General features: G+C 38.5%; 1 protein-coding gene across 6 annotated transcripts in view; it reads left to right on the forward strand.

Annotated features, from left to right (window-relative positions):
- GALNT1 (polypeptide N-acetylgalactosaminyltransferase 1) overlaps positions 1–14975 on the forward strand; it is a 145276-nt gene extending 130301 nt beyond the window's left edge. For all 6 annotated transcript variants that reach the window (XM_053571570.1, XM_053571569.1, XM_053571567.1 and 3 more), the window contains 3 exons: positions 6452–6550; positions 7038–7172; positions 12959–14975. In XM_053571570.1, the coding sequence (XP_053427545.1) occupies positions 6452–6550; positions 7038–7172; positions 12959–13105 (381 nt within the window). In that variant the 3' untranslated portion in view covers positions 13106–14975. The remainder of the gene's footprint in view (positions 1–6451; positions 6551–7037; positions 7173–12958) is intronic.
- The last annotated feature ends 9988 nt before the right edge of the window (positions 14976–24963 follow it).

The raw sequence follows: 24963 nt of genomic DNA on the forward strand, positions 1-24963 counted from the left end.
AAGGCAGTTCTTAGTAATAAAAATAATGCTGGGGGCATCAGCATACCAGATTTTAGTCTGTACTACAAAGCCATAGTGCTCAAGACAGCATGGTACTGGCACAAAAACAGAGACATAGACACTTGGAATCGAATTGAAAACCAAGAAATGAAACTAACATCTTACAACCACCTAATCTTCGATAAACCAAACAAGAGCATACCTTGGGGGAAAGACTCCCTATTCAATAAATGGTGTTGGGAGAACTGGATGTCTACACGTAAAAGACTGAAACTGGACCCACACCTTTCCCCACTCACAAAAATTGATTCAAGATGGATAAAGGACTTCAATTTAAGGCATGAAACAATAAAAATCCTCAAAGAAAGCGTAGGAAAAACACTGGAAGATATTGGCCTGGGGAAAGACTTCATGAAGAAGACTGCCGTGGCAATTGCAACAACAAAAAAATAAACAAATGGGACTTCGTGAAACCGAAAAGCTTCTGTACAGCTAAGGAGACAATAACCAAAGCAAAGAGACAACCTACACAATGAGAAAGGATATTTGCTTATTTTCAATCAGACAAAAGCTTGATAACTAGGATCTATAGAGAACTCAAATTAATCCACATGAAAAAAGCCAACAATCCCTTATATCAATGGGCAAGAGACATGAATAGAACTTTCTCTAAAGATGACAGACGAATGGCTAACAAACACATGAAAAAATGTTCATCATCTCTATATATTAGAGAAATGCAAATCAAAACCACCCTGAGATATCATCTAACCCCAGTGAGAATGGCCCACATCACAAAATCTCAAAACTGCAGATGCTGGCGTGGATGTGGAGAGAAGGGAACACTTTTACACTGCTGGTGGGACTGCAAACTAGTACAACCTTTCTGGAAGGAAGTATGGAGAAACCTCAAAGCACTCAGGTAGACCTCTCATTTGATGGGAGGATTGCAGGCAATCCCATTACTGGGCATCTACCCAGAAGGAAAAAAATCCTTTTATCATAAGGACACTTGTACTAGACTGTTTATTGCAGCTCAATTTACAATCGCCAAAATGTGGAAACAGCCTAAATGCCCACCAACCCAGGAACGGATTAACAAGCTGTGGTATATGTATACCATGGAATACTATTCAGCCATTTAAAAAAATGGAGACTTTACATCCTTCGTATTAACCTGGATGGAAGTGGAAGACATTATTCTTAGTAAAGCATCACAAGAATGGAGAAGCATGAATCCTATGTACTCAATTTTGATATGAGGACAATTAATGACAATTAAGGTTATGGGGGGGAAGCAGAAAGAGGGACGGAGGGAGGGGGGTGGGGCCTTGGTGTGTGTCACACTTTATGGGGGCAAGACATGATTGCAAGAGAGACTTTACCTAACAATTACAATCAGTGTAACCTGGCTTATTGTACTCTCAATGAATCCCCAACAATAAAAAAAAAAAAAAGGTAGTGATGGTCAGCATAGCCCAGTAGTAGATTATAAATTAGTTTAACTGTTTGTGACCACTACTATTTAATAGTCTAGAAAAGATATCTCGAAAGCGCACTGCTTGCAGCGAAGGAATTTTGTTTTTACTGGGTCATGATGTAAAATATTTCTTACCATAACTTGTGATCAAAAAACTTTGAAGGCTGCTGTCTTTTAAGGCGTGGCTGACAGTTCTTTGTGTGAACAGCTACATATTGGTGTCTGCAGAGTTTACCCATTAGGGAATGTTTTTTATGTCTTTGTTATCCCCCCTGTTGTTGTCCACCTTTCTAGTAGATAGACAGCTGTTTGTGTATCCCATACTTTCCTCCCAAGACAACACAGAACTTCTACCTTTTATAATGAAGTCATTTCTTCCACTCATATTCCCTTGCTCAAACTCCTTTTCTTGGAATTTGGTGTATTTTTTAGGGGCAATCTTAGCAATTAAAATGCCTTAGTTATACATAGGCCCTTTGTATAATAAAGATTTATCCATCCTTGTTTTGACCATGTAATCCCTTGACTTAAAGAAAGGCTCTAGAGAAGGAAAGGGAAGAGTCCTTCCAGGAGCACAAGCCTGTGATTGTCCACATCAGGGATCAGCACACTTTAGCCTGCAGGCTAAATCCAGCCTGCTGTTTTTATAAATAAACTTGTTATTGGAATATGGACATATGTTTCTTTACTGCCTTTAGCTACTTTTACACTATAGTAGCAGAGTTGAGTAGTGTAACAACAGAGACCTTTATGGCCCACAAGCCCAAAATATTCAGTCTCTACATCTTTAAGAAAATACTAACCCCTACAGGGGTCCTCAAACTACAGCCCGTGGGCCACATGAGGCGGTGTGATTGTATTTGTTCCCATTTTGGTTTTTTACTTCAAAATAAGGTATGTGCAGTGTACATAGGAATTTGTTCATAGTTTTTTGTTTAAACTATAGTCCAGCCCTCCAACGGTCTGAGGGACAGTGAACTGGCCTCCTGTTTAAAAAGTTCGAGGACCCCTGCTAGGTTACGCAGTCAGAAGCAGTCACTGACAGCCTTTCATATTTTCACTCATCCATCGTTCCAGCTTGCCTTTGATCACTTGAAGAACTTATTGTGTCATTTTCTTCAATTGATTTAGCTAAAGTTAAACTTCTCTCACTTGCCTCCTTCCTCCTCCTCACCCTGTAAGTCTAAGTGATACTTTTCTTCCCACTCCACCTTCCTAAAAGTTTCATTTCCATTGAGTTGACATACCTGGAAACATGTCTATACTGTGGAATCTTGCCTTTTTTCCCACTATTCTTTCTGTAGAGCTATGTATTTCCTTAATAGGTTGCACGTCTGCAATTACAAATCTGTGCTATCTGCTTAAAAGACTTCATTGCAATTCTTTATGATCTTTTAATAATAAAATGGCTTTTAGAAAAAACATGAAGCCACGTAGGAAAATAAATCCAACCCTTCTGTAATAGAATTTAATAGGACAGAATTTCCCTCTGTAAGTCAGACTAGCTAGGTGTGGACAGGACTGTGTCCTAGGATTAAATCTTCGTAGCACTCAGGAAAAGTAACCCCCTCACGTTGTAGGAGGGTTGTCACTTCTTCAGTCCTTTTGGTCATTCAACAAATATTTGAAAACTTACTATATACTAGACATTATTTTAAGTGCTTGGAATACAGCAGTGAATGAAGCAAAGGTCCTGTTCCTGTTGCCCTTACAATCTATGAAGGAAGGTACGTTATGACAAATACATAGTGTGTAGGGAGGTGGCAGTAAGGGCAGAAGGGATGGAGAATGGTAAGCATGTGTAGTAATGCTGTTTTATGTAGGGAAGTTGAAAAAGGCCTCTCACAACGTGATTTTTTTTGAGCAGAAATCTGAAGGCAGTGAAAGAAGCCATATGAATTTCTAGGGAAAGAGTATTCTGGGCACAGGGAAGAACAAGTACAAAGATTTCTAAGATGAGAGTGTACTTAGCACGTTCCAGAAATGGTACAGAGGCCAGTTGTCTGGAATTGAGTGAACACATGGGAGAGTAGTAGAAGATAAGGTCAAAGACGTGAAGGTGGGGGTGTCGGGGGGACGTCAAATTGCGTGAGCCTGTAGACCACAGCGAGTGCCTTGGATTTTCTTCTGAGTAAGACAGGAAGCCACAGAGAGACAGGAGCAAACTTTCATTAGAAAAGGATCAGACTGTCTGCTCCATGGGGAGGAACTGTGTGGGAGAGAGCAAAGCTGTGTATTGGCGAAAGGCAGAGAGTAGAGTAGTCAAGGATTACGGCAAGGTGGGTTGTCAAGCTGAGACGCCGGTACTGTGGAGCTGGCCTCACTGAGATGAGAAAGTCTGTAGGATGAGCAGGTTCCAAAGGGATTCAGCAGTGCAGTTTGGGGCATATGAAGTTCAAGATCCAAGCGAAGATGGTTGAATAGGTAGTTGCTTTTAAAATCTTTTCGTTTAGGGGAGAGATCCATGATAGAGAACCAAACTTAAGAGTTGACAACACTTGGATAGATCATGAATATGTATGAGTGTTGCAAGAAATTTTGTTATAAAAGAGCAGAGAAATGGGTGGAGTGGCAGGCAGAGACTGTGTTGTTAAGGAAAGAGTTTTTATTTGTTTATTTTTATTAAGGTAAAACTGTGATGTGGGTGATCCAAAAGAGCAAATTTGAAAATACAAATGAGGAGGCCAACTTGACACACATTAGGATGGCCACTGTCCAAAAAACAAACAGTGACAAGTGTTGGCCAGTTATGGAAAAATTGGAACCTTTATTAGTGGGAATGTAAAATGCTACAACTGCAATGGAAAATAGTGTAGAGGCTCCTCAAAAAGTTAAAAGTAGAACTACCGTATGATCCAGCAATCCCACCTTTGGGTACATATCTAAAAGATGTGAAATCAGGATCTCAGAGATAATCGCACACCCATGTTTATAATAGCACTATCCACAAGAGCCAGGAAGTGGAAGCAGCCCAATGTCCATTGACAGAAGAATGGATAAACAAAATGTGGTACAACATATAATGGAATATTAGTCATTCTTAAAAAGGAGAGAAATTGCCAAGCCTGGCGGCACATTCCTGTAATTCTAGCTACTTAGAAGTATCACTGAACTGTACATTTGTGGATGCACATGTTACCAGAATATAAAAAAATGGTCACATTGGTTATAAGAGGCATGTGTTTGAGTAGACGGGATATGAAAATCTGTGCATAAGTGGATGGCATTTGTTGGGGTGGGAGATAGTGGTGGGTGGGTTCGTCTCCTGTAACAGCAGGGAAGGCAGAGGGGATGGGGACAGGTGTGGATCGTGTGGATTTGGAGGTGGAAGCTGGTGATTTGTGGTGTAATGTGAGGACCGTCTCTTCTACTGACCTGTTCCTTCAGTTGAGCCCAAGATTACCACCTGAGTGCAGAAGGGGTTTTGTGGGATGAGATTTGAGGAAAGGTGAAAACATGTAAAGTAGAAATGTAAGATACAGGAAGGCAGATAGATGATAGAAGGGAGCCATGCGGTGGTGAAACCATTGAGCCTGGTTGTATTTTGTTCAGTGCCTGAGCAGGCACAGACACCCATGTTTGTCCTTCAAGTTACCAAGGCTACTTCAGACTTGACTTGAGCTCCCTGTCTCTGAACTTTGTTGTGGTTGAAGGAATTCATTCTCAAACAAGTAAGGGCTGCTTTGAGGTGCTTGAGCCTTCAATTCTCACTGACACCTCATTAATAAGAGTCTGTTCCCTTTGCTGAAGCCCCATTCCTGTGAAGGAATTCCCAGAATGAGTGACCTACCGTGGAAAGTTTGTGGCAGTCACCCTGTAACTCGCCTCTGGAATTGAGAATAAGGAGTTTTTTTTCTTGAAACTGACCCAGTTTTGAAGGAAAAGTTTGAAACAATGCTTAAGCATTGTTAACTAGGCCACAGTATAGGTGTGTTGAACAAAGAGACACTTGTCTAGGCCACAGTAAAAGACTGCCAAGGCAGTTTGTGTCTTGCCTCTTGTTGGTTGGCTTCTGGACACACCCCGGTTTAGCCTCTGTGACCAGCTTGTAAGCCTTGTATGCCCTAATAACACCACATCCAAGTTCTGGTTTCTGGGGCTGAGGTCATCCTCAAGAACCTGCCACAGTTCGGCCAGACATCTTGTGCTTGGTATCATAGTTTCACCTGTGTTCTTAATCCTGACTGCCTGGAAATTATCTACTTTTTTTTATCCCTATGACTGTGTACCTTTGTAAGAAATATATATCTGGACTGGTTAGTGCCTTATTAAAATATTGGAATAATTTACAGGATATATGTTTGTTTACAAAAGTAAAGCACTTCCCCCTTTATCTATCACACAGAATTAGTTGGGCTTTTTTAAAATTTACATGACAAAATTCTCCTGTCTTACTTGCTAACAACACCATCCTGGGAATAGATTTAAGGCTTTCAAAGGTCCGTTAATTTGCCATAAGCTTTTAAACTGCAGCGGTTTAAAGAAAACAATATCAAGGAATGTTGCTTAAAATATTCCTCTTAATTCTGATGACTTTTATATAATCAACAAATGTTTAGTGAAAACTTTTGCATCATACCAAGTTCCAAACTGTCTGACTAGAAAGTACCTGCTGTGTGTCTCCTAGGAAGTCATCAGAGTAGTTATTGAAAGTAATGCCCTTATCTTGGTGGTTAATAGTGTATTCAGGGAGTTAAGCTGCTTTGAATTATTAGTCCAAGGATAGTTTATTGAAGTTCTAGATGAACAGCTTAGAAAAATGAAAGAAACAACAAATTAAAAGATTTTTCCTCTTGAACGCAGCTAGGCAGTGATTTTTTTCCCCCAATGTATAGTCTTTACCTGGGGAATTGGGGATTATTTCAGAGTAGTACCAGGGAAAGTTTAGGCTGATTTTTAGATTATCTGTATGTATGTATATCTAGTTAACCTCTCCAAGTTCTGACATTTTCATTATTCATTGTCCCATAGATACGAAATGTGGAAACAAATCAATGTCTAGATAACATGGCTAGAAAAGAGAATGAAAAAGTTGGAATTTTTAATTGTCACGGTATGGGAGGTAATCAGGTGAGTATCTTAGTAAACATTTAAAGGGGGTAATTTTCATATTTATTTTTACTTTGCCCTTTTTATCCCATGACATCTTTCAGGAAATGTTTTCCTACTTTTAATGAGAAAATAATAAAGACCCTTAGGTGAAGGAAGCTTTCAATCTAATGATTTTTTTAAATGAAACATTTGTAAAAGGCCCCTTGTGAGAACTCCATTTACATTGCTGAGCACGAGATTGATTTTGCCCTTTTAATTCAAACAAGTGACAAACAGCCCTACACAGTACTCTCATTGTATTCAGAGAATACAAGGTCATTTTTACTTTCCTTTGTGTAAACTTAGTGGTGGCTTTTTTGAGTCATTTTATTCTCTATTACTTTAATAAAAAGTGCAAAAATCACATATAATACTTACATTTTTCCTGCCAGATAATTGGGCATCTCTAAAACCCTGATGATTTCTTTTTTCTATTTAAGTTTATGTGTGCATTTTTGTTTTCCAGGTTTTCTCTTATACTGCCAACAAAGAAATTAGAACAGATGACCTTTGCTTGGATGTTTCCAAACTTAATGGCCCAGTCACGATGCTCAAATGCCACCACCTAAAAGGCAACCAACTTTGGGAGTATGACCCAGTGGTAAGTTACACAGTTGCCTAGAGGAATGAAATTATGTGTGTCATTGGGTATATTTATGTACTTTATCACTAAAGGAATGAATTCTTGTGTACTTTGAATTTGTATTGTTCATATATACTGAAAATTGACATAGGAGGAAAAATAAGTAAATCAAAGATGTTTTAATCTCTCTAATTATCTTAACAAAATCACAGTTGCCTCCAGTTCCTATGTCCTGTAACTAAGTAGCCACTGTCTTTTCTGTATTTTCTTATTAAGTTCTATAGTGTAGCTTGGAAGAAACAGAGCAGTAAGTAGACTTTTTTAATTAATGAGTTAAATACTTAAAGGTAATTAAACACTCTGGCTGGTGACGATTTTTCAGTGACATGTATAACAAAACTTTTCGTATTTAACTTTGCTTTCCTCTGGAGCCTCTCATTCCACCCACCGTACGTGGTGCTGACTTAGAGGTATTTAAAAGATCAAAGCGTCCCTCTCCTCCTCTCTGCCTTTACTCTGTGGTTCTGGAACCACTGCCTCCATCTCCGTATCTTTCATGTTAGGATAAACTTGGTTCCTGCTTTACTCTCGGCATACCTTCTTACTTTTCTCTTGCTTTGTGTAACGGAAAGTAAATGGGCATGCCTCGTGGTACTCCATCCTAGCTCTTGCCTTGGCATGATACTGTAGAAACAGCTTCTAAATGCAGAGCCAGGAGTATCCTAGTCTCTTTTTCTTTAACTTCTCTATAGCACATACTGGATGTTTTTTTGGTTTGTTTGTTTGTTTGAGTCATTTTTTGAGACCATCTCAGTCCCATTACCCAAGCTAGCGTACAGTAGCGTCATGCTAGCTCACAGCAACCTCAAACTCCTGGGCTCAAGTGATCCTCCTGCCTTAGTCTCCCGAGTAGCTGGGACTACAGGTGCTCACCATGCCCAGCTAGTTTTTGTTATTTTTGTAGACATGGGGTCTTGCTCTTGCTTAAGCTGGTCTCGAACTTGTGTTCTCGAGCAAATCCTCCTGCCTCAGCCTCTCAAAGTTCTAGAATTATAGGCACAAGCTGCTGCACCCAGCCTATAGTATTTACTGTTGCTAAGCAGATAATATTTCAAATTTTCTTATTCTTTGGCTTGAGAGTCACTGCTGTTTAAGTTCTTTTCTTAACTTTCTCTGTGCTGCTTTATTCTACTCCTTACATGGTATTGCTGCCCAAAGTTGTGACTTTAGCTATCTTCTGTCTATACTGTGTCATACACAAACCATGGTCTACTTTAATCATTAATCCACTGTTCCCTGAACATGTACTCTTCCCTCTACCTGACAAATTCTACCCATTTTTAAGATCCCAGCTTTGTCATCACTTCCATGAATCACAGCCTAAAATTAGCTGTGTGGGCCCTAACTTAATTACAGTTATAATTGATCCCTGTAATACTAGGCTTCTTTGTAGCTATCCATCAGTCTTTTCTCTTTTATTAGATTGTTAGATTCTAGAGGACAGAGACCAGGGTCTTCACAGTGTCAGGCTGCAGTAACAATAATATTAAATCTGTTAATAGCTCCATTAACATGGCCCTTGAAATGGCCTAAATGTTCTGCTGCAGGGTTCCATGGTGCGTGCTACTGCCATTTTGGATGTGACCACCCCATGCATTGCCCGATATGTAGCGTCTCTGGCTGCACATAGTGAGTGCCAGCAGCACCTCAGCCATTGTGACAAACAAATGTTAAAAATGAAAAGGCATCCCACTTTTAAGTTCACTAGAAAATGATCATTTGGCAATATGAAAACCTGTTTATTGTAGGTTAAAATAAATATGAAAATAAGTAGGGATTTACTTTTTTTACATTAAGTCTAGAGAGGTAAACAGATTCAGTGGCATAGTAATGTCAGGGATAACATTGCTGTCACATCCTTGGCTTGTCCTTGTAGCCACAAAAATGGTTGCTACAGCTCTCACTGTTACTTCCTACCTCAGGCAAAAAGAATAGATGAGGTGAATGTTACAAAACCGTATATATTGCCCCAAATCAGGAAAGCAAAAGCCTTCCTTGGAACCCCTTCAGCAGGCTCTGCTTATGTCTCGTGCCCTGTAGTGACCCTCAGCTGCAAGGAAGGTGGGAAGTGAGCGTTAGTTTTCTCTTTCTGTGAGGCAGCCAAGACACAGGGATTGGGAACGGCTGCTGGCCAGCCAGCCCATAACAGGCATTTCAAAATAAAATGTTTGATAGGACATGTAAGAAGCTGGAGATAATTTGGAATATATAGAAAGAACCAGTTATGAGTTTGAGGTTTTAAAACTTCTGTATCACTTTGCAAGGTTTTTTCTCCCTGGGATAAAATTAATGTCACAGACAGGTTTCTCCCAAAAGCAGACACCAAGATAAAACTTAGTGTTCAGAATGTTTGCACCTTTTGGATAAAACCTGTGAAAAGGAGAAGGAGAGGACAAAATTGAGCATGGGGAGAAGTCGAGCTGTTTTGAGGTCCAGCTGCCTAAGGAACCCTGTAGGGGAATAGCCATTAGAATCACCCAGCCTTTATCTGTTGAAAACATAACTGGAAAATAACAAATATTTCTATCAATAATCTATAATCTAAACCTAAAATCAAGAAATCTTAGATTTCAAAGACATTCTAGAAATAAATCCAGGATGCTGTTTTACACAAGTAGAAATTGAAACTCAAGTTAGAAGTTAATTGCCCAAGGTCACAGAGAAGGTAAATGGTGTGCCAAGATCAGAGACCTGATGTGCTTGATTCTTGATCCAGGATTCTTCGCATAGATACCATGCAATCTTTGATTAAATATGTATGTTCATATATCTTAAGTCTTGTTTATACTATATATCATATAAAATTTATAATAAGACACTGGGCTCTTCTGCTTTGGTATTTGTATCTGTCCTTTCTGGAATAGAATATAGATTTATACCCAATCTCATTTAGAGATTGAGGGCAGGAAGTGGGCCAATAAGTTTTTTCTAGGTTGCAAGTAGACTTTATGCAATGATCAATCACAGCTTTTATTCTCCCTTTCAAAGTTGATAGTTAAGTATTTGCACCTAGCATTAGAGACAGCAATGGAAGCTGATCCCAGTGGTGGCTTGTCCATTTGCCTTAATCTTTCTCTGTGGAGACCAGTCAGTGTTGCCTGGATCCTCTGCTGAGTGTTGTAAAGACAGAGCTGACAATATTGTGAACCACTGATCTCTGCACCTGGTGTCGGCAGCCAGAGTCATATATTGAACACATGTCTTGAATAAGGTCCTTCACCGGAGTCCAGGTCTCTTGAGGGGCTGTTCACCTCCTGAATTATGGGAATTCTGTCTTGATGTTGAACAGTTAAATACCCAACACAGAGCAAAAACCTATGTCTCTGATGGGTGTATTTTCATGAATCTACACAAGTGAAATATACATTTTTAGAAATTGAGACATCCTGTAATTCCTGGCACTTTGGGAAGTCAAGGTGGGAGGTTGAACCCAGGAGTTCAAGGCAAGCCTGAGCAAGAGCGAGACTCCTGACTCTATAAAAAATAGAAAAATTAGCCAGGCATGGTGGCACATGCCTATAGTCTCAGCTACTTGGAAGGCTGAGGCAAGATCACTTGAGCCCAGGAGTTTGAGGTTGCAGTGAGCTGTGATGATGCCACGGCACTCTAGCCCAGGCAACAGAGTAAGACCCTGTTTCCAAAAAGCAGTGGGTGGGGGAATGAGAGAGATCAACTCTCCAACTGAATTTTTTGTTGTGGTTTACTGGGGTTTTTTTATTTATTTCTAGTACTGCTGACTGTGGGGCCTGATAAGGGATGCCTATTGGGAGAAGCTTTTCAGGAATGTTTTTGTTTGCCTTGTTTTTCTTTTACCCGAGACTTTGGCAACATCATGCACGCTAAGCTTCAGCTCACTGGTTGCTGAAATGTGTTTATGGCTGTGCAGGACATTGCTAGGATACTAGGTTTACCACTTATAAGTGCCATTTATCAAGTACTTACTCTGGGCTAGAGCACTTCTACATACATTTTCTCCACATTTCCTCACAATAACTCAGTGAGGTAAGTGTTTTTGTCCCCTTTTTCAGATCAGGAAACTGGATCAAAGATGTATTATTAAGTTTTTGCTTAGGGGCACATAGTTGGTATATGACAAGTCTGGAATTGACTCCAGGAAGTATCTGACTGCAAAGCCCATCCTCTCAACCAGTAAACTGTACAAGGTCTACTTTAAAAAACTAAAAATAATCACAGCCATACTGACTCTCTTTCAGGTTCTGTTCTTACACATTTGCAAGCATTAAAGTATGCAACACTGAACCTAAAGTCAATGTTAATGGTGACGTCTGTAAACGTCTACTGCCCTTTGCCTGTTCCCACTTCAGGAAGAATAGTAAATGGCTAGAAGTCAAAATAGTTGCATATAACAATCATTATATATTTTTTGTTTTAAATTTAAATGGTATACAAGAGGCCTCAGGAAAACAAAGGGTTCCAGATAAAAGAATTACATTAAAATAGAGCCATGAGTAAAAGCATCAAATAAATTTGTGTTAATGTTTAACATTTCCTTAGTTATGTAAACTCTAAGGATAACTCTTAATGCAGATTCCTATACAACTACTTAAAGTCCTTAATGTGACTGGAGTTTATTATCAGAGTCATTGATGTGGATCATTATAACATGTATCTGTAAGTTCTAATCTGCCCTGCCCTTTTGAAATTATAAAACCCAGCATGACAACATCAAATCTTGAATGTGAATAAGCAGCCAGGAAGATGGATAGCTATGACTGTCAGCCATTTATTAGGAACCTCCTTTGTAAGTGAAGCACTTCACACTTTAGACCCATTATTTCCATACCTCACAAAATGTGCTAAAATATGTAATGTGATCCTCATTTCAAATATAAGAAAATCCAAGATACCCAGGCTATAAACCCAGTCTAACTCCAAATTCCTATGCACTTCTTTCTGTACTGTACCACCTCCCTCAACCATAGAGATAGTCTCTGGATTTGATATGGACATAGGCTTTGTATCGATTATACTAAACCCAGCTGTCTGGACATTCTGATGATTTTGAGTCTTCAGAAAGGCCTGCATTTCTAAAAACTTTAGGTTTGGAGTCACAGAATTAACTTGAACAGCCTTATCACAAGAAAATGAGACAATTTTTTAAATATTTTTTTTATTATTTTTTATTAAATCATAACTTTGAACATTGATGCATTTATGGGGTTCAGGGTACTGCTTTGATATGCAATGTGAAATGCTTACATTGAACTAAGTAGCACATCCATCACAAAACATGAGACAGTTTTGAAATAGCTGTTTGAAAATAGCTTGAGGATCCTAAATTAGGAAAGACTAATCTAGCACTTTTTTCCCCCTTAGGAAACTGAAGCACACACAAAAAAGCACCATTTCATAGTGTTATAGAGCTTATGCCAGAATTAGGACTTAGAATTTAGGTCATTTTGCTGCAGATCTTTTGTACCCTACTATACCCCAGGGACTGACCCCACCAACAGTTTGTTTTTGCATGTTCAGTTGTCTACCTTAACCAGATGTGTGAAAACTGTTTCCTTGGGGTCAGTTCCTGACACTCCCCCCACCACTTTGATATTTGACTATTAATGCTGTCTTTAAAATACGTACCTTTTCTCCATTATCTTTTTTATAATTTATATTGCCTAAAAGCCACCTTTTCTACAGAGGAATTTAGTAATCATCAAAAGTGATGATTAAAGTGTTTTAATTTTTTCCACTTTCATGGTAAGTGTTTTTTCTGTCACTTTCAGAAATTAACCCTGCAGCATGTGAACAGTAATCAGTGCCTGGATAAAGCCACAGAAGAGGATAGCCAGGTGCCCAGCATTAGAGACTGCAATGGAAGCCGGTCCCAGCAGTGGCTTCTTCGAAATGTCACCCTTCCAGAAATATTCTAAGACCAAATTTCCAGAAAAAAAGAAAAAAATAAGGATTGACTGGGCTACCTCAGCATATACTTCTGCCACATTCTTAAGTAGCAAAAAAGGAAAAGTGCTTTCCTCCTCCGCAGGATGTAAGGTTTATCAGCCATTAAAACTTAGACTCTTCTAGCTTTTCCTTAGCTGTGAACCAGCCTTCCTGTCCATGGACGTGAAACTGCATAGTAGTGAGACTATGCACACTGATGTTTACAAGATTGAAAGAATCCTTCAAGAATCATGGCAAAGGATATTTAGACAATGAAAAACAATCAACAAAATGTGCTTTCTGGAGAGCTGCATCTTTTATGGTTTGCTTGCACGTCAGTGATTTCTACTGAACATACTGTCATAATGAAGAGATTTCCAAGATTTTTTTTTCTGATTCGAACTGGTAGCCAGTATATTAAATATTGATATAAAAATAAGTGAAAAGAACTGGAACCAGATTCCAAATCATGAAAACGTTTTTACAACAATAAAAAACTATATTAAACAGGGTTTAAAGAAAATTAAAACAGAACTATGAGAAGTACAATTTGTTATAGTATAGTAACAAATTTCTATATAGATTTTATACCTCAGTGGGGAAATATAACTGATTCCAATGACATTCATTTTATTTTCATCTGTGATCGTCATGGATGCTTTTATTTTCCTTGGGGTGCTGAAATTGAGCTACAAAAAAAAAGGCTCTTTGAACATAGTTTTAATTTCTTTCTACAATTTTTTTTTAATTTGGTTTGTGGGCTGTCAGAATTGTAATTTTTAATTGTCTTCTGAAAAATGGAGATTTGACATCATGTCTGGGCTCAACTGAATGAGTTAGTATTCATTTGCTCTTGAGTCAACCGGCTTATAGAGTTTCTCTCACACATGCACACACATAATTTGTGTGCACAAATTTCTTACCAGATTTTCAACTTCTTAACTTGATTCAGCTGATTATGCTTAATACCCAAGATTCCTACTACTGTACTACAGATTTGTTTTCACAGCAATAAATCTTCAGTTCTTTATGATTCCACTTAACAAATGGCCTACAAGAGTGATTTATTATTTGGGTATTTAAAGATAATATATTTGATGGCTTTTTGGAAGACCTTTTCCACTTCATACTCAGATGTGCTTCATTGTCAAGTGCATATTTAGATTAGATTCTTGAATTGTAATGTTGATCTGCTGCTTTTTTTAAATAAAATTTGACTGAAAATATTTAATTGGCATTTTTTTTAATGACTTAGCCGAAGAAGTGCAGCTGTTATTCCTTATTAATACTCCTGCATTTCTTCCCTAAATTCCATTTAGGCTACATTGGTTTTATTTTTCTCTGATTTTTAGTATCATAAAAGCACCTAAATGTCAATTAAAAGTTGATTATTAATTAAAAGTTAATCTTCTAATCTCATAGGCAGAAAATCTCATTGTGACTTTTTTCTGATATGTAAAGCAGTCCATTGGCAAAAATGCATATATTTTCTTTCCTATTTGTGAGATTATATTTAATGGAATTCTTTTCTTTGATTATCAAAGACTCTCACTGTAGGTAGTGCTATTTCTTGTGCCTAAAAATGTTTCTGAGAGTCTCATTACTAATGATACTTGCCAATTGACTATACACAGAGTTTCTCATACCATGTTCAAGTTCATCCACATCAAGCACATGGGGACAATTTAGGGTGAGGCTGTACCACAGAATGCATGAACTGCGTCCCCAGGAAATTTGAAATGAAGCACGTGCTGGATGAAATTGTTTCCTATTCCACGAGCTGTGTTAATTCTATCTTCAGTAGGCCTAACGCTTGAATAAACCAGATGTCTAATCAATAAATTATTTTCATGCTCAGAACTTGAGGTTTCTGTATTCCACTGTAGCTTGGTCTTCTTTCTTAGTGTAAGAAAGCTTACCAGCAATGTAATTTAAAGTTTGGTTTTGTTTTTTAAGTGGGGGATATAAGTGTTGTAATTTGTGGGTAGTTTTAGAACCTAAGATAATCCCATTGCCTTTATTTTTCTAATAACAGAATTCCTAAGTACTATGTAAATACAAAATATTCCTGAATAGTTGTGCCTTACATTGGTTTTATTTAAAGTTAGAGTGAATCCCTGGTCATCATAACTATTTATAGATAAGGGAGATCCTGATCATTCTTTTGAAATCCAGTTGGAAAGAAAAGAATGAATGAATGAAAAAAGAAGTGAAGGATGAGAAGATGGGACTATTATTTGGCCAGTGAACAATTCATAAATGTGACAGTTAAGGATATTTGATTCTCACAAATTCACCCCACCCATTCCCAGTCCATTTTAATATATCTCTTGGTCCTAATGGGCGTTCATGAGAAGTAGTTCTGCTAAACACTTGGAATGTTCCCCATTTCACAGATGGAGGACACTGTGTTGGTCATGTCCTCATTCCCCCTATTCTGCTGAAAACCATCTCCTCTCTGAGGATTTGGTATACTCCTCATCTTCCAAGAAGTATAACAAGAGCAAATTTAGCTCCATAGTTCTTCAAAGGAGAAAGAAATTCAGAAGGTAGACTTTCTGAGGTGATAACTGTGAGAGACTGTATGCAAAGAGTAAATCATTTTTGTGCTGTTTGGAAAATCAGATCTGTTTCCAAGTATATGACTGGTTGTTGCAGTCATATGTGTCATATGACACTTCTCCAATTTTTTGATTTCCTGAAGATTAACAAGCATTTTCTTGATAAATCTACCAGAACTAGTAATTTTGCAGAACATGAGGCAAATATATGAAACTCAGTTGTGTGTCTATACATTCATAACAAACATTTGAAAGTTAAACTTTAATATATGCTGTCTATAATAGCATCAAATAAATATCTAGGAAGAAAGTTAACAGAAGATGTGTAAAACTTCTACCCCCAAAACAATGCTGAGAAAAGTTATAGAGCACTGTAGTAAGTAGATATTTTATGTTCATGGATTGAAAGACTGCATTACGTTAAGATGTCAGTTTCCCACAAATTTATAGATTCAGTGAAACCAAAGTTCCACAAGGCTTTTTTTGTAGAAATTGACAAGTATGTTTGAAATGTTTCCCATTATGAATCAAAAGTTTATATCTCAAACAAGAATACTATTAATGAAAGTATGCGCCAAAACTCTTAGCATAGTTTTGCCATCTTCACAGCAGAATGTATATGCTAGCAGGAAAGAAGCTTGGAGACCGAGCAGCAATGAAATCGTGCAAGGTATTTTCCACACCTTGTTAAGAGTTGAATATTTTTACTTGTAAGAAGTGATCCAATGATCGCATTAATGTACATAGCTATGATTTAATATTAATTTTTAAAAAAGTGAACCAATGCCTGGAAGAAGTCAGTTGGTACAAGGTGCGGTGAATACAGTGAATGTCAGAGTTTCCGAGTCCATCTTCTGTAGTTTAGGCAGCATTGTTTGTGCAGCATGTGGTCAAGCATTGTCTTACAAGAGGATTGGCCTGTCTCTATCACCAGTCTCAGATGCTTAATTGCAAGCACCCTCATTCTTTTGTCCAATGGATTGCAGTAGGCATCACTGTAATGACCAAATTTCATGAAGGTGTAGTGGATAATACCATTGCTGGGCCACCACACAGACACCATTAGCTTTTTCTGATGAATATTCTGTTTTGGACTGTATTTTGGCACTTCATCTCTGTCTAATCATTGTGCAGAATCCTTGTGATTGTTGAATCCATTTTTGTCAGGTGGCAATATGGTGTAGAAACGGTTCTCCTTTATGTCATGACAGCAAAGAAAGGTAAGCTTTGAGGGCGGCGCCTGTGGCTCAAAGGGATAGGGCGCCAGCTCCATATGCTGGAGGTGGCAGGTTCAAACCTAGCCCTGGCCAAAAACTGCAAAAAAAGAAGAAGAAGAAGAAAGGTAAGCTTTGAGATGAATTCTCTTCTGACACTCATTTAATTCACATGGAACACATCTATCCTACTTCTTTACCTTGCCAGCTTCTTTCAAGTGGGCTAAAATTGTTGGAATAATAGTGTCAAAGGTTGCTGCTTATTCATACTGTAGGTTGAGATGGATCCCTTCTACTACAGCTTTCAGCTCATCATTATCCACCTTGGTCTCAGGTCACCCATGTGGATTATTTTCAAGATTAAAATCACCAGAATGAAATTTCTCAAACCATCTTTGTACTGTGTGTTCATTAACCACTTCCCTCCCCCAAACACTTGGCTGGTATTTCGAGTTGTCTGCACTGCATAGGTTCCACGACAGAAGTCTTATTAGAAAATAATGTGAATTTTTTACTTATCTATGGCTTCACAAAAATTGCTCTAAAAATTTTCGAAAGGTCATCACAAGCCAAAACATGCATTTTGGAGAACGAGGATATGCCTTCACAATAAAAATAAAGCACGTATCAAAGTGAGATGTCAGCAAATTCAGCTGTCAAACTTAGTACTTAAGAAAATTGGGCATTTCATATTTATTAACCTACTTACAGGGAAATGCAACAGACCCAGACAAGATAATCTTGAAGAAGAGAAATAAAATTGGAGGACTTACACTAACTCAATTTCAAGACTTGCTTTAAAGCTATAGTACTTAAGAGTCTAATACTAGGTCAGGGAGGTGGCTCATGCCTGTAACCCTAGCAGTCTGGAAGGCCAAGGTGGGTGGATCCTTTGAGCTCTGGAGTTCCAAACCAGCCTGAGCAAGAGCGAGACTCCTGTCTCTACTAAAATAGAAAAAATTACCCAGGCATTGTGATAGGTACCTGTAGTCCAGCTACTTGGGGGAGGGGAGCTAAGGCAAGAAGAACACTTGAGCCCAAACGTCTAAGGTTGCTGTGAGCTACAGTGACACCATGACACTCTACCCAAGGCAATAGAGTGAGACTCGGAAAAAAGTGTGATACTAGTGTTGGGATAAACAAATAGATCAATAGATAAGTCCAGAAATAGACCCACATATACACAGTTAATGGCTTTTCAACAAAAATATCAAGCAAAGCAAGAGAAAAAGGAAAGTTGTTTTCAACTGGAGCTAAAAAAACTGGATATCTGTATGGGGAAACAACACTGACGCCTTCTTTGTAGCATGCACAATTTATTAGAAATAGATTAGAGACCTAAATGTGAAGGGCAAAACTAAACGTTATAGAAGGTAACTGACTATCTTCATGACATTGGAATAGGCAAAGATATCTCAAGGCACAGAATACATTAAACATTAAAAAAAGTATTCATTTTATTAAAATTAGATATTTCTCATCAGAAAGTTAAAGTGAAAAGGCAAGTCAGGCCATAGGAGAAGATATTTGCAGTGCATAGAACTGATGAAGAAAGCAAAGAACTTTTCAAAACCATTGTAAAAGCAGCCCAATTTAAAAATAAGGAAAGGAGTTGAGAACACACCTTACAGAGCTTTTATGAATGCACAGTTAGCATTAGATTAAGGTCAGTCATCAGGGAATGCAAAATGAAACTGCAAAAAAGTAAGTACCACTGGGTGCCTGCTGAACGGTGAGAGCATGGAGCAAGTGTAAGGCGGCTCAGTCACCTCAGGAGACAGTTTGCCAGTTTCTTACAAAAGTAAGCGTCTGCCTACTCTGTGGCTCACTGAGTCCACTTCTGGAAATGCACCCAGAGAAAAAAGGATGTATACTTCACAATAAGATTTATACACGAATATTCATAACATTCTTATTTATAATATCCCTAAAGTGGAAACTACCTAAATATCCATTAAGTTAATGAATAATTAATGGTATATTTATATATTGGATACTAGTCTGCAATTAAAAGAATGAATTACTGATGAAATAGGGATAAATCTGAAAAGTGTTGTTGAACAAGGAAAGCTTGAAATATTCCATTTATACAAAGCTCAAGAATGAACCCAAATCCAGGATGGTGACCTTTGGGGGCAAGTATAAACCGGAAAGAAGTGTAAGGGAACTGGCTGAGATGATGGAAATGCTCTGCATGTTGATTTGATAGTGGTAACAAATGCACATATGTGTCTATATAATTTTAAAATTAATTGAGCTTTACCTCAACAAAGTGCTAGGGAAAAATAATGAAGATATTTCTCCTGTTGGTATCAAGTTTTCTAAAAAGTCCACCACTGCTACAAAATACCCAAAGGCTGAAAAAAATGGCAAAAAACATTCAAGTGGGATACTGAGCTCACAAGAAAATACGGAAAATCCCTAAAGGCCAAGAAAAAAATTGCAAAATGATAAACACACACTTGAATCACAACAGTAACTATTAAATATGAAATCTCTAAGAACAAAATATATTGCCCAGAGTTTGTCAATACAGTGTAAGAACTATTTACATAGCATTCACCTTCTATTAGGTATTAGAAATCATCCAGAGATGTTAAGGTATACAAGATGATGTGCGTAGGTTGTATGCAAATAATATGACATTTTGTGTAACAGACTTGCACATCTGTGGATTTGGGTATCCGTAAGCATCCAGGAACCAACACCTTGTAGATACATAGGGACAAAGTATATCCAATAAATTGAAAGCAGGGTCTCAGCAGCACTATTCACAATAGTCAAGAGGCAGAAGCCAATCAAATGTCCATATACAGATGAATGGATAACCAAAATGTGGTACATACACAGAATGGAATATTATTCAGCCTTACAAAGGAAGGAAATCCTGTCATACACATAATACGAATGAACTTTGAGGACATTATGGTAAGTGAAATAAGCCGGTCACAAAATAGAAATACTATATGGTTCCACTTCCATGGGGTATGTAACATAGATTCATAGGAACAAAATAGAATGAATGGTTGTTACCGGGAGTCGAGGGGAGGAGGGAAAAGAGGAGTCATTGTTTAAAAGGTGTAGAATTTCACATTAGCAAAATGCAAAACAAATCTTCTGGAGACCTGTTTCACAGCAATATGAATATACTTCATGCACTGAATTGTGCCCTTGAAAGTGGTGAAGATGGTAAATTTTATGTTGTTTTTTACCGCAGTTTTTTAAAGGAAGGAAGTACTGATGCGTGCTGCATGAGATACATACCATACAATGCCCTTTATGTGAAATGGTCAGAATGGGCATCCATGGAGGCCCAAACAGATTAGTGGTTGGCAGAGCCGGGGGGCAAGGAGGGAAAGGAAAGGGGCATGACTGGAAATGGGTACAGGGTTTATTGTTGAGATTATAAAAATATTCTGGGAGCGGAGGCGGAGCAAGATGGCAGCCGAGTAACAGCTTCCTTGCATCTGGGCACCGTGAGTCTGGGGAGATAGGACTCCAGGCATCTCTGGCTGGTGGGAACTGCCTATCATCACTCCTATGAAGATACAGGGAGTCAGCGAGAGACTTCTGGACCCCAAGAGGAGGACTAAAACAGTGGAAAACCGGCAAGTGGTCGCGTGTGTTCAATCCGTCTAAACCCGCCCACAACTGTAAGTTCAGTAGCAGCGAGACTGCAAACCAGAAAGGCCTTACCTGTGAACTGTTTTGATGTCCTTGGACTTGGCACTGAGTTGAACTGCCTTAGGGAAGGCCTGAGCGGGAGTGCGGAGAACTTTGGCCGTTGCCTAGGGACCCAGTCTGAGCCGCTGAGCCAGACAGAGCTAATAGTGTTTGGGGCTGGGTCACACGGATCCATTGTCAGTGATCTGCCCCGGCAAGCTCCGCCCTCAGGGTCGCAGAGCTAGAAACGGGTGGGAGCTGGTAACCCAGCAACCAAGTAGCCTAAGGGTGGGGTTTGAGCCGCCTTGCAGCCCTAACCCTCAGGGGCAGAGTGAGACCGGTTTTGGCACACTGAGTAAGTGGATAGCCACTTCAGCAGCGATTACAGCGAGAAAGCTGGGAAAGCTTCTGCTCAGCAAGTTTACAAGTTCAAAGTGCCTTTTAAGTAGGCTGAAGAGAGATTTAGGGTGTCTACCTGCTGGGGTTTGAGAAATCAGCAGCCTCCAGTCGTATCAGAACTGTGACTAACATCTCATACCCCAGAAGACCACATGTTGCCCAGACAATATTCAATAACATATACAAACTGCTTTGTTTTTGGTTCTGTATTTTTTTCTTCTTTTTTTCTTTGGTTTGGTTGTTTTTTTTGTTTGTTTATTTTGACGTTGCTGATGTTCTTTTGTTTTTTTAATTTCAATCTTTTCCACACAGATCCCTTTTTCTTTCTCAATTTTCCTAGTTTAATTATAATTTCCCATTGCTGCCTTTTTTAATAACTTCAACTTCATTTTTGCTAGTGTTTCTACCGATATAATTTGGTTTTTCACCCAATTTTATCCCCGTAAAGTTTTCTGTTTGCTTCTTTTGGTTTGATTTATAGAATTTTTGTCTTTCCTCTCTACTTGGTGGAGGTGGGGTACTGTGTCTGATCAGGTTAGCAAAGAGCTGCTGACCTCAAGGGAACCACGCAACTGGGCACCCCCAGAAGGTGGGGATTTTTAAGGTTGTGTCAAAGTACCCTACTGTACACCTATATTGCCCTGTCTCCCTCTTTCTGTGCCTCTCTTCTTTTTGTCAATATTCCTTATACCCACCCCCTCTCCTTTCTCTATCTTTCTTTTTTCTTATCACTCGGTCCTCCTTTCTTTCATCCCCTTTTTTTGCTCTTCAACCTTCTCACCCTTCTGGTCCTGTAACCCTTAGTCCACAGGCACAAGAACTTAAAGAGCAAGAGGAACTGAAAGGAAAATTAGGGCAAGGAAACAGATGAAAGAAATCACTCATGAGGAAGAATCAGCAGAAAACTCCAGGCAACATGAAGAACCAGTCTAGAACAACCCCACCAAGGGACCATGAGGTAGCTACTGCAGATGATTCCACCAGTATAGAAATGTTAGGAATGACAGAAAGGGAATTTAGAATACACATGTTGAAAACAATGAAAGAAATGATGGAAACAATGAAGGAAATTGCTAATAAAGTGGAAAATAACCAAAAGGAAATCCAAAAACAGAATCAAATAAGAGATGAACGATATGAAGAATATAAAAAGGATATAGCAGACCTGAAGGAACTGAAACAGTCAATTAGGGAACTTAAAGATGCAATGGAAAGTATCAGCAACAGGTTAGACCATGCAGAAGAAAGAATTTCAGAGGTAGAAGACAAAGTTCTTGAGATAACTCAGATAGTAAAAGAGGCAGAAAAGAAGAGAGAGAAAGCAGAACGTTCACTGTCAGAATTATGGGACTTTATGAAGCGTTCCAACATACGAGTTATAGGAATTCCAGAAGGGGAAGAAGAATGCCCCAGAGGAATGGAAGCCATACTAGAGAATATTATAAAAGAAAATTTCCCAAACATCACCAAAGAGTCTGACACACTGCTTTCAGAGGGATATCGGACCCCAGGTCGCATCAACCTAACCGAGCTTCTCCAAGACACATTGTGATGAACCTGTCCAAAGTCAAGACAAAAGAAAAGATTCTGCAAGCTGCCAGGAGTAAGCGCCAGTTGACCTACAGGGGCAAATCCATCAGAGTTACCGCAGACTTCTCTAATGAAACTTTCCAAGCAAGAAGACAATGGTCATCTACCTTTAACCTACTTAAACAGAACAATTTTCAGCCCAGAATTCTGTACCCTGCTAAGCTAAGCTTCAGAATTGACGGAGAAATCAAATCATTTACGGATATACAAACATTGAGGAAATTCGCCACGACAAGACCAGCTCTACAGGAAATACTTCAACCTGTTCTGCACACTGACCACCACAATGGATCAGCAGCAAAGTAAGAACTCAGAAATCAAAGGACAAAACCTAACCTCCACACTGATGCAAAAGATAAAACTAAGCAATGGACTCTCACCAAATAAGACGAATAGAATACTACCACACTTATCAATTATCTCAATAAATGTTAATGGCTTGAATTCCCCACTGAAGAGACATAGATTGGCTGACTGGATTAAAAAACAAAGCCATCCATTTGCTGTCTGCAAGAAACACACCTGGCCTCAAAAGACAAATTAAAGCTCCGAGTCAAGGGTTGGAAGACAATTTTTCAGGCAAACGGAATTCAGAAGAAACGAGGAGTTGCAATCTTATTTTCAGATACATGTGGATTTAAAGCAACTAAAGTCAAAAAAGACAAAGATGGTCACTTTATATTGGTCAAGGGAAAACTACAACAAGAAGACATTTCCATTCTAAATATTTATGCACCCAATTTAAATGCTCCCAGATTCTTGAAGCAGACCTTACTCAGTCTGAGCAATATGATATCTGATAATACCATCATAACAGGGGACTTTAACACACCTCTTACAGAGCTGGACAGATCCTCTAAACAGAAATTAAACAAAGATGTAAGAGATTTAAATGAGACCCTAGAACAACTATGCTTGATAGACGCATATAGAACACTCCACCCCAAAGATAAAGAATATACATTCTTCTCATCACCCCATGGAACATTCTCCAAAATTGATCATATCCTGGGACACAAAACAAATATCAACAGAATCAAAAGAATTGAAATTTTACCTTGTATCTTTTCAGACCATAAGGCACTAAAGGTGGAACTCAACTCTAACAAAAATGCTCAAGCCCACCCAAAGGCATGGAAATTAAACAATCTTCTGTTGAATAACAGATGGGTGAAGGAAGAAATAAAACAGGAAATCATTAACTTCCTTGAGCATCACAACAATGAAGACACAAGCTACCAAAACCTGTGGGATACTGCAAAAGCAGTTTTGAGAGGAAAATTCATCGCTTTAGATGCCTACATTCGAAAAACAGAAAGAGAGCACATCAACAATCTCACAAGAGATCTTATGGAATTGGAAAAAGAAGAACAATCTAAGCCTAAACTCAGTAGAAGAAAAGAAATATCCAAAATCAAATCAGAGATCAATGAAATTGAAAACAAAAGAATCATTCAGAAAATTAATGAAACAAGGAGTTGGTTTTTTGAAAAAATAAATGAAATAGATAAACCATTAGCCAGACTAACTAGAAATAGAAAAGTAAAATCTCTAATAACCTCAATCAGAAACGATAAAGGGGAAATAACAACTGATCCCACAGAGATACAAGAGATCATCTCTGAATACTACCAGAAACTCTATGCCCAGAAATTTGACAATGTGAAGGAAATGGATCAATATTTGGAATCACACCCTCTCCCTAGACTCAGCCAGGAAGAAATAGAGCTCCTGAACAGATCAATTTCAAGCACTGAGATCAAAGAAACAATAAAAAAGCTTCCAACTAAAAAATGCCCTGGTCCAGATGGCTTCACTCCAGAGTTCTATCAAACCGTCAAGGAAGAGCTTATTCCTGTACTGCAGAAATTATTCCAAAAAACTGAGGAAGAAGGAATCTTCCCCAACACATTCTATGAAGCAAACATCACCCTGATACCAAAACCAGGAAAAGACCCAAACAAAAAGGAGAATTTCAGACCAATCTCACTCATGAACATAGACGCAAAAATTCTCAACAAAATCCTAGCCAATAGATTACAGCTTATCATCAAAAAAGTCATTCATCATGATCAAGTAGGCTTCTTCCCAGGGATGCAAGGCTGGTTTAACATACGCAAGTCTATAAACGTTATCCACCATATTAACAGAGGCAAAAATAAAGATCACATGATCCTCTCAATAGATGCAGAAAAAGCATTTGATAAAATCCAGCATCCTTTTCTAATTAGAACACTGAAGAGTATAGGCATAGGTGGCACATTTCTAAAACTGATTGAAGCTATCTATGACAAACCCACAGCCAATATTTTACTGAATGGAGTAAAACTGAAAGCTTTTCCTCTTAGAACTGGAACCAGACAAGGTTGTCCTCTGTCACCTTTACTATTCAACATAGTGCTGGAAGTTCTAGCCAATACA

Source organism: Nycticebus coucang, chromosome 19 (genome assembly GCF_027406575.1).
Source record: "Nycticebus coucang isolate mNycCou1 chromosome 19, mNycCou1.pri, whole genome shotgun sequence".
In the NCBI taxonomy this organism is placed as follows: domain Eukaryota; kingdom Metazoa; phylum Chordata; class Mammalia; order Primates; family Lorisidae; genus Nycticebus; species Nycticebus coucang.